This window comes from Megachile rotundata, chromosome 15 (assembly GCF_050947335.1).
Source record: "Megachile rotundata isolate GNS110a chromosome 15, iyMegRotu1, whole genome shotgun sequence".
NCBI lineage: Eukaryota > Metazoa > Arthropoda > Insecta > Hymenoptera > Megachilidae > Megachile > Megachile rotundata.
The window spans coordinates 13,231,322-13,244,336 of NC_134997.1; the positions used below are offsets into that span (position 1 = coordinate 13,231,322).

Sequence of the window (13,015 nt, forward strand, 5' to 3'; positions counted from 1 at the left end):
GATGCCCGAGAGAACAGACTAGTTTACCGTGGAAGCCTAATTTCCTACGGACGATCCAGCCAGTATCTCCACTTACAATGGAACAATGGCGCGGATCGCGTGTCGCGCAGCTACGAATGCATCACAGATTTTCTGAATAATCATCGCGAATCGTCACAACTGCGAATTCACAACGTTTCATCTTATTTGCATACACTTGCCCTAACATTATCAACGGTAGAACTCTCTTATCAAACCCCGACTGACCACCACGATAAAAATGTATCCCATATTATTTTCTCGACTTCACAATATTTCTTCCCATTATTTATTTTCACAGAAATAAGATTTCACAAGATGAGCATATTTTTACCGTTCGGTAGGTACTGAATCGGTTTTACGAGACATCATGTAACGCGTTCTTCCAGCTACAAAATTCGCAAAATTCTACCGTATGCATTTTGCTGCGTGATAAAAATTATTTGTTTGCTGGTCGGAGAACGCACAGGCAGGAACATGGCGATGGAGATAAGAAAGGAGAAAAAACATTGCAAAACGCTTCGAATGCAATGTTCCCGCGGTATAATAATATTTCGACGTTATTTCCCGGTGAACGTTTCCGCGGTGGTCGAGGTGTTTGCAAATAAAACGTTCCAATTGGAGAATGCGCGTTGCAAATAAAATGTTTCGCACCGTCCTGTCCCTCCTCTTCGTCCCCTTCGTTGTTTTTTATTGCTCCTATTTTTCCATGGGATTACGAGAATAAATCATGCTGCGGGCCCGGCTTTGAGATTGACGAATACATGCAATGAAATGCGGAATTTGTTTACAAACTTCTTTCCTTTTCATCCATCATTTTCTCTAGAGTCTAACTTTATTATTTTGCATCGTGTACTATCGTAATTCTACACGGATTTAATTCGGCGACGCAGAAAGAGAATTTTAGATAAAAAATTTACTTTTAATATTCAATATGACCTTATGTTTAGATAAAAATAGCGATTACATTGAGATTATTCATTTGACCACGAACAAAAAACGATTGCTGTCGTTGGAAAGTTAAAGTCCAATAAATTGAACGTCGAGCATGTTCTATTTTTTTTCCCGCTGGTTTTTCACTCGCCGAGGATTCGATGTTTCGAATTCGCAACGCGCATTAATTAGATTCTATCGCTCGCTAGTGCAAATGCTGGGAATTCAAATCGACTACGATCGAAATGAAAAATACGGGACACCGTGCCGTATTTTCGATGGCCGAAAACAAATTGCCGATATTCAAACGCGCATAAAAAAGAGTGATGGCACTTTTCATTAACACGCGATGAACACTAGTATAAAAATGTTAATTTATTCGTTTTCTCGCGGTGAGCTTTATTTCAACGAGGAACGAGGGATTCTCGAAAGGCGGGTGCATCACGAGGGTGAATAATACTAAAAAATAACGTTTCTTCGTTGTCTTGTGTTTTCACACGACCTCTTTTAAGCACGAGACACAAAGATAGGTCGGTGCATCGTCGCTCTCGAGAAGTGCCCTGTTTTCATTCTACTGATATGCATGCCACGGAAATGGAAAAATTCGCGAAGATCCCAGATATGTACAGAATGGTGTTCTCCCAGCAAAACGATCTCTCTTTCTCTCCTTCTCTCTATCTACGAGCCGGAGGACGAATCTTTCACTGTAAGAACTTTGCGCGTGTAACCCGTACAAAACTGGATCCCGTGGGTGTCATTACCGGCTTAAAAGAAAGAACGTTTGCAGCGTGAAACCCGGTCCCTACGCTGCACTTTTTACACGTACACGAGACCAGAGAAATCTCTATGGTTCGCGACCGGGAAATAATTCAACCGAGCATTGAGCGGAATTGCAAAAAGAATTTCGTGCCGGAGAAACGTACACCAAACAGTTCCGCGAACGCTTTTTCTCAATCAATAAAGCAAGACCATTTTATGTTACACTAACAAGGAACTGCATAGCACAAAACGTGAATCAGACTCATTTCGAATTCCTTTAACGAATTGGTAATGCTCGAGTTTGTTCCGATCAAAGGGAATCGAACAATTTACGCTTCGTGTTTTGCAAAACGTGATTTTACATGTGATCATGTATGGTTGCGTTGAATAATTTAAAATAAACAAGGGAAGCAAACTCGTTCGAACTGTGTTCGGGAACATCGACGTCGATAAACGGAATCTATTATTTTCAAAGTCATTTCGCATGCAAAGAGAAAAACTTACAGCTTCGGAGTTTATTACAATTTTTTTTTATTTAGTTATAAACACGATCATGTTCGTACATTTCGTTACATCCTTCTAGCGATAAATAAAGACGCTTCGATAAAAATTTCGACTCGCTCCTAAAACCTTCGTCTCCTTACTTTTGTTCGGTTTAACTATTTATTCGTAGATGCTATTTGCGCTAATATTCGCTGAAACAGCTTTTATTGTATATGCAAGCATTTTAGAGTATACAGAAAACTTAAAATACGCCAGGGGAAAACGAGATACGACCAATACTTGGATTACGAGGTACTTGTATCTGTCTTAATAGTGCAATTAATGACTGAACTAGCACCGGGCAAAATGCGAATATTACACTGCTATTATGTCGGAAGAGACTCCTTTTGTCTATCGTAATTCGCAAGAAGTGGAATACCGTAGTACATTTATTCATAGTTTACTGTAACACATTTTGTGAAATGATTTACAATACAAAATCTTGATAAGGCGTTACATTTTTTTATTTACGTAATAACGTAAGGACGTCTGGTATTTTGATTATTCATTAGCCTATTACTAACATCGCCTCGATTATACCTAAATACATAAATATAATTAAAAAGCTAATGTATCGTAAAGTAATTACATACCATTATGCATATACTTATGTACATATGATCCGTTAGGAATCCAGATAAAACAACGTCCACTGAAGGAAATACTATTTACCAAAAAATACACTTTTTTATATCGATATAAAGATCGATTAGTTTGATTTGTAGAAAATTCGCGTGATATCTGAGACTTTTTTTGGAAGAATCTACAATTACGTACAATACTCTGTTGCACCGTTTCGTGTTCTTGCAGCGATTAATTACATTGAATGTCACCTTATGATTATTAAATACTAAATAACATATTAAAATCAGGGAATTCGGTATGTCCCTTGAATTTGCAGTCTTCTTGTGAATACAGGTTTATCCACAATTTGAATATATTTAAATGCAATACCGTGATACTTTTTAAACACAAGGTTCTACGTAATTTCCAGGGAACAAACCTGTTATGCCATCCATGACCCCTTCCCACCACCCGTCGTCGTTCTTTTTCAATACATAAATTACAGAACTTTCCTGGAAGCTCAATTCATCCTCCTTGTCCGCGTAATAATCATAAATTGCAACCACTAAAACGGTAACATTTATTATATACTAGTTGTCTACCGTGTAAAGTACTTGCACAAGAAGATATCAGTGTGACGTACCTTTCTCGATATAATTCTTCGGTACCCAACCGGGTAGATCTTCTTCGTCCGGTACGATGGGCATGATAGCACCGCTGGACGGGGTAGGCCTACCAAATTGCGGATGTTCCTCTTGTTCTGGTGGCGGCGGTGGAGGCAATGGTGGGCTACTAGCACCGCTACTCCGACTGATCTGATGCGACAGTCTGTGTGGTAAAGTGTGATGTCCGGTATAGTCCGCCATATCGCCAGTTATTCCAACTAATGGCGAGGGTGGTGCTGCAATTAAACGTTAAGCGATATTATATCCTTCCGAATTCAATACAAGTAATTAATGTATACGTTACTTACGAGGCATGCTGTTATGCTGTTCTTGAACATATCCTGCTGTTACGCTAGGCGGTGCCGGTGGTGGTGTTTGCGGGTGACTTTGCAGCGGATGAACTGTTCCTACTTGGGGCGGCGAAGTATGCTGAGTTAGCGTATTAGTGTGAGCATTGTGATTTGTATTATGAGCTGCATGAGACGTGGTATGCGCGTGCAGTGGTAAGGTACTGTAACCAGGACCACGTTCTCTTCTTGGATGACCCAGTGGATAGTTAGGAGCATAATGACTAGGAACTTGAGGTGGAGCAACGGCTGGCGGTGTCCTGTACTCTCGTGATCCTTTACTCAATGTTCCTAAAAAAAAATTGATCCAATGTTGAACTATTCCAAATAATTTGAAAGTGGAAATATGTTCAGTACACCTACCAGTTCTTACTGTCTGTGGAGGAGTGGGTGGTTTTGTAGTAGGAGCCGGTCCCACCATGGCAGCACCCAATCCTGAACCAGTAGAAGCTGCGCCTAAACTCTGAACGCTTCCTTGACTACCACCACGTTGCTTGCTTCTGGGAGTTCCACTGCTACGTACTCCGTGCCCAATGTCATCCAAGATAGTGTAATCAATACTTTTTCTCACATATTTAATTGGTTTCTCAGGATTTGCTGGAGCAATAATTTTGTATTGGCGTACTGTAACTTTGTTAGCTGTTAGAACTCCAATTTCCCTTCTAGCTACTTTTTCTTTGTGTATCATAACTGTTTGGGCAATATGGTTCATTTGGCTTTCCATTCTAGCGAGCTGAGACGTTTGCAAATCCAATAATTGTAAAAAATTATAAGCAAGCGTATTTATCTGATAGGCTACACTGGCCAACGACTGAGTGGTAAAGTTTTTTGTTTCTTCCAATGCTATTCGTTTATTTTCTGCTTGAAAATAATTTGCCTCGCAATAATCGGCAACTCTTTCTAAGTTTATATGATTATCTGCGAGGTTGCTTCTGCCTTCAGGAATTTCCTGACCAAGAAATGCAGCTAGCTCCGCCATGACTTCAGAGTCACTGCCTACTCCTGATGATACAGAATAAGAACCTGATCCTTAAGAGAACCACAGGAATATTTAAGAATTTATACAAATATTGTTTGTTAATGTGCATGATATGAATGACGTTTGGGGGTAAATTATGAAAACGTTATATTTTAAATATTTTTCTTAACGAAATAAATAATCTTAATAACAAAATGATTGTACAGAAGTTGTATAGAAATTATTAAATAATCTTGAAATTGATTAGACTTCAAAAAAGGAGGTTATGTAACTTTCATGCAAATTTATTTCGTGAAATTTTCCAAGAGATAAGAATAGAACGCCCTTCCATTAAATTTTCATTATTCGAGCGAGAAAGTGAATTATAAATAAACAATAATCTTTCGAAGGGCGGTGTCTTTTACGCAGGGAGCAAGATGGAGGCGAAACTCAAATGACTTTAACATTTCAATGAAAATGAAACATCGAATGACAGAATAAATGATATCAAAAAATAGAAAATGAACTAACGGTACTCAGCCATATCGTAACTACCAGCTACTACACCTTCATTAATTCATAATTACCAAAGCTCTCAGAAATTGATAGAAAATAAATAATAATTTACGTTACGCGACACGACACTCAACATGAGCGATACGTATACACTGAAACACTACTGGACGGCATTCAACGGAGTTCGCTCGCGGTGAAACATAACTGTTCTTGAATTTGATTAAATTTTAAACACGAAGATAACAGTTATTGCACTTATTAAATACAATCGGACATATTAAACTCTGCAAACGAAAAGGAAAAGATGTTTGAAAGGGAAAGAAAACTAACTAGATGACAGCAGTCTAGGAAGGGAATGACAGATATACGTTTCGAGACCTCGTGAGAATCGTATCGATTATTTTTTCGAGACATGGAACAGTATTACAAAATACAGTAATTATATCGTACATTTACAAAGACAAGTAGGTAGCAGAAATTTTTGTTGCAATTATTGAATCGGACATTAATATATTACGATACGACAAATCAAAATCTTTGTTGCGTTATCGACCGTTCGAGTAAGCACAATTGGTGTATTCCATTGTTATTGACAATTTAGACAAGTGGAGGATAAGTTTGCGACAAAGTTTGCGACTGTTTCTACAATTATATACGCCAGGTTCAATTGAAATAGGGAATATTCGCGACTATTCGGAAAATGACACTTTCTATGTGCACACGTGAAGCTAGCAAATCAATGCGAAAAACCTGATTCGCGAGAAAACGATCGTTATCTCCTATTAAATTGTTTAAAAAACAAGTCAAAGATGAATAATCTCCTAAAAGAACTGGAAGCATTAAAAATTTCGGGTGATTTTTCCGAGGAAGGTTTATGGACAGCATGCATAGATCTTGTTCAGAGAAGCTATGTTCCTGAAAAAACTGTCGGTACTAGTCGTCCGTGTGACGAAAAAGACTTCAGAGAGTATAGACAAGTTGTAGACAGAAATTTGCGAAATATTAGGTCTATGCTCCAGCATATCATTCACAGTCGCAATGAAAGGAACATACAGATAGATTTAAATGCTTCAACAGTTAAGACTTTTACTATAAACCTGTTGTTACTTATTGGAGAACAACATGAAAAGAATGTTTGGAACACAGCAGAATCTGTGTCTATTTCCAAAGAATTGGTTAATGAAATATTAGAGTTATATAGATGTCAAAGCATTTCTCAGTTGTTAATGGAACAAAATAATTTAACCAATGTATTGTTAACGCTAAGGCCTAAGTTAATGAAAGATACTTGGAAAAGTTATCCAGCAGCTGTAGCATGTTATAAATGGATTTTGTACCAAACGGAGGTTTGTGAAGTTCATTCGAAAGCAAAAGTTATAGATTTCATGTTATATTAAAATATATCTTTTCTTGTATAGAAACCAACTTTATATGATCATATTAGTGATGTGCTTCCAACAGCTTTAATAATTATTGATGATTATGTGCCAGAAAATATTGTTATAGGTCTTGAATGTTTGTACCAAATTATTCAACATTCTCATCTGGTAAAATTCCACATACATAGTTCATTATTTCATTTATTCTAATTGCGTACTTATTCATATGTTTTGTATGTTTAGAAAAAGGGATTAATCGACACAGGATATGATAAAGTAATGTTTCATACTTTAGAGCGTTTAACTCATCAAAGAGAAGTCAAATATGTACTATTGGTATATTCATGCATAACAAGTTTATTAGCCACCATTGAACATTGGGATGACACGTTAAATGTATTTGAAGTATGTGCCAATACATCTTGAAATATAGATATGAATATGTTGATTCATATATAAATTTTATGCCATGTATTATTACAGTGGACAAAGCGTGATGATGTTTTAATTGTTCTATTAGATAATATGGAATTTGAGCAAAATGTAGAATTACGAAGTGTTTATATGTTAAGCTTACCTCAGCTTTTAACCAATATTGGCTGTGCAAAATGGTGTGAAAGGTTATCGAGAATACTCTGCGAATATTGTGAACATCATACAGATCTAAAGACATTGAAAGCAACATTGGATGTAAGTGTTTTCACATATGTTTTCAGTTACTTTTATTGAATCCATTATAAATTAATTGTTATGTTATAGGCTGCAAAAACCTTCCTTCTGATGTTCCATTTTCGTGTAGCAGCTCACTGTGTACCTCTGTATACTGCATTCTTGAAGCTACATTTTGATTTAACAGAAACTCCAGTATTCGACAAAGAAATAATGCAAAATCTAGAAGACTGTATTTGTTTATTATATAAATTATCTCCAAATGTAGGTTGTGCAGTTATGAATGATGATCGAATGCGTTCAGTGATTAAAAATAGTCTGCAAGTAGTATGCTTAGGTGATACCAAATATTTTCAATGAATGACCCCTGGAAGCCTGTGTTAGAATCTAGTATAAAAAATGGGCTATATTATTTAAGAAAGAAAACATTATTTTTTGTAGTTTCGTAGAATATACTATGATAATAAAGAGTACTTAGATGTTTTATTTATAATTGAAATATAAGTGTATCATACTTTTTATTGTAAAATAAACATTTTTGTTAGAATTTTCTTTTCCGTTTTATTATTACACTCTTAATTGCTTAAGTAATCTATTTATTTAATTACAGAACGAGTAATTCAAATCTGTAATAATCTTATATGCAAATGAAAAATTTCATAATTTATGACGCCGGATACGATGCGTTGTTTTAATACAAATAGTATGTACATTTAAAAATGAAATGTTTTCTCATTAAGTCTACGCATTTTCCTCGTATAATCTTATCGCAACAATTTGTTTCCATCAATCGTTTCTCTTTATTCTCGATTGTGGCATATAATCTTTATTTTCATAAATAAATATGTGTATGATAGTTGATTAATTTCTATTCGTTTTACTTCGTATTAAACAAAATATTAAGATAGACAAAACAGTATTTAATGAAGCAATATATATCTAATAAAACAAAAATATAATAAAAACACAAAATAAGAATTGATAAAGTGAAATTTACTCTCGTCCGTGATAAGTAATTTCGTATCACATCAAGGGTTTAGAAAGTTATAATTTAATTTCAATAAATGGAGATAAACATTATCTGCATACGAATAACATTCGACATATATGGATTGAAACATTCGATTCCTATATAAGTATTGTACTTTGTACATGTACGCAATTCCTTGGAAAACACATATCGTTTACTTGATTATTTGCTTTCTTCAATAACGAAAATTCGATCACGGGTAATCACTCCGCGTTCAGCTTCCTAAGGACGATGTCACCTTTGTTAGTTGCGATATTACTTTTGATCGTCGCGTACAAGTTTTATGAGTTTCTCAAATGTGTACCAGCAAACACTCCACCATGTAAGTTCCTTAATATTTTATTAACACAACAAACAATTGCTACAAAAATAATTTCACCGCAACAGGTATTCCTCGAGTACCAGTAGGTGGATCTTACTGGCACTTGCTTTGGGGTGATTACAAATATCCATACAAAACAATTTCCTACTACATAAAGAAATTACACTCTAAAATTCTTACGTGTTATTTCGGTGGATTCATGGCTATTGTCGCGAATGATTACGAAAGTATTAAAGAAATATTGACGAGGGAAGAGTTCGACGGTAGAGCTACCGTCATAGACGTTTTCAAGGCAAGAGCTTTCGGAAAGGAGCTAGGTATCTTTTCCAGACGAAATTTCGAAATTTACTCAATGGATATGAAATTATACTTTTACGCTGAAAAATAGGTATCTTTTTCACCGATGGCTCATTTTGGAAAGAACAAAGGAGATTTACTCTTCGCCACATGAGGGACTTCGGATTCGGTAGGAGACACGACAAGTACGAAAGTGATATGATGGAAGAAGTTAACATCCTCGTCAACATGTTAAAAGAAGGCCCTATAAATGAAGAAGAAAAGGTGCGAATATTAATAGGCTTTCAAGAACCACCCTTACGATTGTTTCTATATTCTTCCAGGCATATCTCAAACCCGGCTGTGCATTATTCCCAGACGTTCTGTACCCGTACAGCGCGAACAGTATATGGGACATAATGTTCGGTGAAAGATTCGACCGTTCTGAATATCACAAACTGAGCTACCTTTGTCGAGCCGCGATGAAGTTTCAAAGAGCAGGCGACACGACTGGCGGTGCGATTGTCCAACATTGGTTCTTGAAGTATTTCGGCGATCTGTTTAGCTATAAAAGCATCATGGACGGCAATTATGGCATGGTCTACTTCATTAAGGTTGAACAATTATCTCACAATTCGACTTTCTTTAGATACAGCAAATTATTATCGTTGAGTTATCGCTACAGAAATACGTGGTGGACCGAAAACAGTCGGATTATGAAGATATCGAGAGAGGGCTGGTAGACAGATACCTGAAGGAACTGAAGAAGAATCGTAACGTAAAGTCTACGTTCTCGGAAGAACAACTGCTTATAGCTCTGACAGATTTTAGCTTTCCAGCTTACTCCGCGCTACCAAGTGTCGTTGTACACACCATAAAACTACTTATGCATAATCCTGATAGTTTGAGGAAGGTGCAAGAGGAAATAGATCAAGTGGTCGGGACCGGAAGACGCGTTACGTGGGAAGATAGGAAATAGTGCGATCACAATACTATTATATTTAATATTATTCCACTGAAGCTTTTATCCAATAAGAAATTTCATTTTCAGTTTGCCATACACCGAAGCAGTGATACGCGAATCTCTCAGGTACGAAACAATTACACCCTTTGGTGTGCTTCACAAAGCGTTGAAGGACACTACTCTGTGTGGTTTCAACGTTCCTAAAGGTGCATTAGCAGTTACAAATTTACACGCAATGCATCACGATCCCGACTTGTGGGGTGATCCTGAGAACTTCAGGCCAGAACGATTTCTTAACGAGGAGGGCCAGTTAGGCAAAGATTTCACGATGCCTTTCGGATTAGGTAAGCAACATACGCTAGTAACTTTCAATCGCAAAAGATAATGACTATTATTTTATTTGATAGGACATCGCGTATGTGCGGGAGAAACCTTCGCGAGATACAACTTGTTTGGACTGCTCGCTACATTGCTACAAAATTTTAACTTTCTGTTCGTGGAAGGACAACCAACATCGCTCGACGACAAACTGCCCGGCTTGATTACGACTCCGAAAGAAACGTGGATTAAAGTAGAACCGCGTGTACAAATCAAAGCGTTATAATTAATTATATTCTTTCTCATTATATTTCTTATCATGTGTACAATTGTTTCTCTTACGTCGTAAGTGTGCGATGACACTTGAAAGAAGGAAGAGACAAAGGCTGTATCATTACTATCACTAGTATCATTATCATTAATAATCAACTTAGGAATAAAATTGAAGAACACTATTTAAGTACTATAAATTTATTTTATAATTTTAGACAGTCAGACAAAACTTACATTACTTCAAGTAACTAAATACAATTAATATGTTCGAAATTCTGGAAACAACTATCATTGGTTACTTGTATTTTTTATTGCCTGAAAGTTGTCGAACTTTTAGGACGTTTAGTACTCACAAAATAAAAATGTTATTTACAGATATTGCCATAATGGAGAAGATGGGGAAGATATGCTAACTTTTATGTGCAGTAAAAATGGAGAACTTAAATTAGTAAATACATTTTAATGTTTATCTTCCCAAATTTTCCACTTTGTTTTTCTTTATACAGAGCATATATTAATTTCGTTATAATAGCAAAAATGAATAAGAATTCTATAATATATTTTTTTTACTTATTGTTATGATAATTCTTACATTTTAAAATATATTAAATGCTTGAAACCTTACTAAGGGAATTCCTGAATTCTTTAAAGGTATAATAAACAATAAAACGTATAATCTTTGTTTTGTTTGAAATATCATTCTTATTAATATTATTGTTGTGCTGACAAAGGTCATTATTTATTACAATAATTATTACAATTTGTTTTGCTGCATTTAGAATGTTTTAAATGATACCTCAAACACTAAATGAATATAAACTATTCTTATATGATTCAGTGTACCTATATTACATTCACTATAGGATTAACATGTACCATGAACTATCACAAACTTAGATCATTCAGAGAAGTTAATGAATTTTGTCAAGACAACAAGAGTCACTTAAAAATCAATGTGTTTGTACATTCAGCTGTACCAATTATTGGCAAGGCATTGTCTTTTAATATAGTACAAAAGTACTACAGTTTCACACACAGTATCTTCATATTTTCCTGTTATTAATGTGAACATACACAAGATTTTTGAAAAACTAACATTTTTCATCTTTTACATGTAAACATTTTTTGAATGGTATGAAATCAACAAGACATAAATTGACATTGTACATAGTTCCACATATATATTTTAATTATTAATCTGTATATTTTACAATGTACTGTTTCATGAAAGAACAAGAACAGTCTGTAATTTCTTATGGAAATAACTTTATTCCCTGTGTAGCAGAACATATAATCCTAGACATATTAATACCGCAAATTTAAATTTGGGACATTCATTCATATATATTGTAACCATTCCTACATATGGTAAGAAACCCCTTGCTCTACCAACAACATCTTTATGAGTCAACCATAATTGTCCAGGAGCATATAAACCTCTATCATCGACAGAATTATTATCACCCTTTGTTAGAAACTTAATAGTATTATTTTGTCCACCCCTAAAATCAATTAATATCATTTAATAATTTCATTTCCATAGATTAATATACCTATTGCCTCACAAACAACAAATACTTACTTTTCATGAAGTTTAAGTACTCTGTGCACAATTGGAATATCCCTACCCTCAACTTTAAAAACAACAATTTCTCCTACCCTAACAGGTTCATCTTGATAATTGGTTAAAAGTAGCAAATCCCCCCTGTGAAATGCAGGCTCCATACTACCGCTATAACATTCAAATAAAATTATACCTTAATAATAATAAGACTAGGAAACCTAATTCTCTCTTAGTATACTGCAGATTGAAATAAAAATTATAATTATGATTCTACTTATAATATTAAATACTTCAACAAGTATCAATAATTTTCATCCATATTTAAATAAATAAAGCTAAAAGTATGTGAGAGTACAATCTGTTCGATAAAATTAAACTAAAAATCGATAACATTACTTCCCAAACAAATAAGATTATTCCCGCAAATGATGTGTGAAGAGAATAGTTAGGTTAAGTATTCAAATACCTTAGGACCACTACGATCGGACTTTCGCTACCTGTTACGACCATCAAACCCTTCCAAATCATCAAGGCAGACGTAACGATCATACCAAAACTTAATAATTGATACAGGAACTGTCAAGAAAAGCAACAATTACTCCTAAATGCATGTCCTATGAGGGACCATATGCGCTTACACGTAAGAATCTTTGATGACCGAATTAAAGAGCCATTTACCTGCCGTTTATTCATCCGTCGAACATCGTCAAACAGAGATTGCAACATGGTTATAACTGTTTTTTACGAAAATTACAATAACCAAGTAAATAAAACAATTTTGACTATTGTTAGCTCGAATATAACCGGCAACAACAGTGTATCACCACGTCACGTAAACAATGAATAAGGAACACCGGAACAATCGGAACAGTTCATGTTTTATGCCGAACGAAAAACGCGGTATCGTTTCAAAGTGA

General features: G+C 35.3%; 4 protein-coding genes across 7 annotated transcripts; 2 read left to right on the forward strand and 2 right to left on the reverse strand.

The window, feature by feature from the left end:
* Positions 1 to 2,217: 2,217 nt before the first annotated feature.
* On the reverse strand, positions 2,218 to 5,459 carry Abi (tyrosine kinase Abl). 2 transcript variants are annotated; one of them, XM_012285827.2, is made up of 5 exons: positions 5,319 to 5,459; positions 4,193 to 4,831; positions 3,791 to 4,120; positions 3,461 to 3,718; positions 2,218 to 3,382 (listed from the first exon to the last, which is right to left on the reverse strand). In XM_012285827.2, the coding sequence occupies exons 1-5, from the start codon at positions 5,329 to 5,331 to the stop codon at positions 3,219 to 3,221; spliced, it is 1,404 nt and encodes a 467-aa protein (XP_012141217.1). In that variant the 5' UTR covers positions 5,332 to 5,459; the 3' UTR covers positions 2,218 to 3,218. The 2 variants fall into 2 exon arrangements, with proteins under 2 accessions (XP_012141217.1, XP_003703479.1); XM_003703431.3 differs by having other exon boundaries at positions 4,193 to 4,858.
* Positions 5,460 to 6,112: 653 nt separating this feature from the next.
* On the forward strand, positions 6,113 to 7,898 carry LOC100883139 (TELO2-interacting protein 2). The gene is made up of 5 exons (XM_003703430.3): positions 6,113 to 6,649; positions 6,722 to 6,850; positions 6,926 to 7,087; positions 7,166 to 7,372; positions 7,442 to 7,898. The coding sequence occupies exons 1-5, from the start codon at positions 6,113 to 6,115 to the stop codon at positions 7,709 to 7,711; spliced, it is 1,305 nt and encodes a 434-aa protein (XP_003703478.2). The 3' UTR covers positions 7,712 to 7,898.
* Positions 7,899 to 8,526: 628 nt separating this feature from the next.
* Positions 8,527 to 10,912, forward strand: Cyp304a1 (Probable cytochrome P450 304a1). 3 transcript variants are annotated; one of them, XM_003703585.3, is made up of 7 exons: positions 8,527 to 8,703; positions 8,769 to 9,020; positions 9,092 to 9,264; positions 9,324 to 9,593; positions 9,665 to 9,957; positions 10,031 to 10,287; positions 10,351 to 10,912. In XM_003703585.3, the coding sequence occupies exons 1-7, from the start codon at positions 8,613 to 8,615 to the stop codon at positions 10,545 to 10,547; spliced, it is 1,533 nt and encodes a 510-aa protein (XP_003703633.2). In that variant the 5' UTR covers positions 8,527 to 8,612; the 3' UTR covers positions 10,548 to 10,912. The 3 variants fall into 3 exon arrangements, with proteins under 3 accessions (XP_003703633.2, XP_076396332.1, XP_012141216.2); XM_012285826.2 differs by having other exon boundaries at positions 8,544 to 8,703; positions 8,861 to 9,020; XM_076540217.1 differs by lacking the exon at positions 8,769 to 9,020 and having other exon boundaries at positions 8,528 to 8,703.
* Positions 10,913 to 11,689: 777 nt separating this feature from the next.
* Positions 11,690 to 12,953, reverse strand: twr (signal peptidase complex catalytic subunit SEC11 homolog C twr). Its single transcript, XM_003703429.3, has 4 exons — positions 12,777 to 12,953; positions 12,565 to 12,674; positions 12,117 to 12,266; positions 11,690 to 12,036 (listed from the first exon to the last, which is right to left on the reverse strand). The coding sequence occupies exons 1-4, from the start codon at positions 12,822 to 12,824 to the stop codon at positions 11,802 to 11,804; spliced, it is 543 nt and encodes a 180-aa protein (XP_003703477.1). The 5' UTR covers positions 12,825 to 12,953; the 3' UTR covers positions 11,690 to 11,801.
* Positions 12,954 to 13,015: the final 62 nt, after the last annotated feature.

Bases quoted from the DNA above. Each gene is read 5' to 3' on its own strand.
- Abi (XM_003703431.3), bottom strand. The intron at 4,121-4,192 runs GTAGGTGTACTG...ATTTTTTTTTAG, and splicing joins TCCACAGACAGTAAGAACTG to GAACATTGAGTAAAGGATCA. The intron at 3,383-3,460 runs GTACGTCACACT...TTACCGTTTTAG, and splicing joins GAAGAATTATATCGAGAAAG to TGGTTGCAATTTATGATTAT.
- LOC100883139 (XM_003703430.3), top strand. From the start codon at position 6,113: ATGAATAATCTCCTAAAAGAACTGGAAGCATTAAAAATTTCGGGTGAT. The intron at 6,650-6,721 runs GTTTGTGAAGTT...TTTCTTGTATAG, and splicing joins GGATTTTGTACCAAACGGAG to AAACCAACTTTATATGATCA. The intron at 7,088-7,165 runs GTATGTGCCAAT...GTATTATTACAG, and splicing joins ACACGTTAAATGTATTTGAA to TGGACAAAGCGTGATGATGT.
- Cyp304a1 (XM_003703585.3), top strand. From the start codon at position 8,613: ATGTCACCTTTGTTAGTTGCGATATTACTTTTGATCGTCGCGTACAAG. The intron at 8,704-8,768 runs GTAAGTTCCTTA...TCACCGCAACAG, and splicing joins ACCAGCAAACACTCCACCAT to GTATTCCTCGAGTACCAGTA. The intron at 9,594-9,664 runs GTTGAACAATTA...TTATCGCTACAG, and splicing joins GCATGGTCTACTTCATTAAG to AAATACGTGGTGGACCGAAA.
- twr (XM_003703429.3), bottom strand. From the start codon at position 12,824: ATGTTGCAATCTCTGTTTGACGATGTTCGACGGATGAATAAACGGCAG. The intron at 12,675-12,776 runs GTAAATGGCTCT...TTTTCTTGACAG, and splicing joins GACGGATGAATAAACGGCAG to TTCCTGTATCAATTATTAAG. The intron at 12,267-12,564 runs GTATTTGAATAC...TGAATGTTATAG, and splicing joins CCGATCGTAGTGGTCCTAAG to CGGTAGTATGGAGCCTGCAT.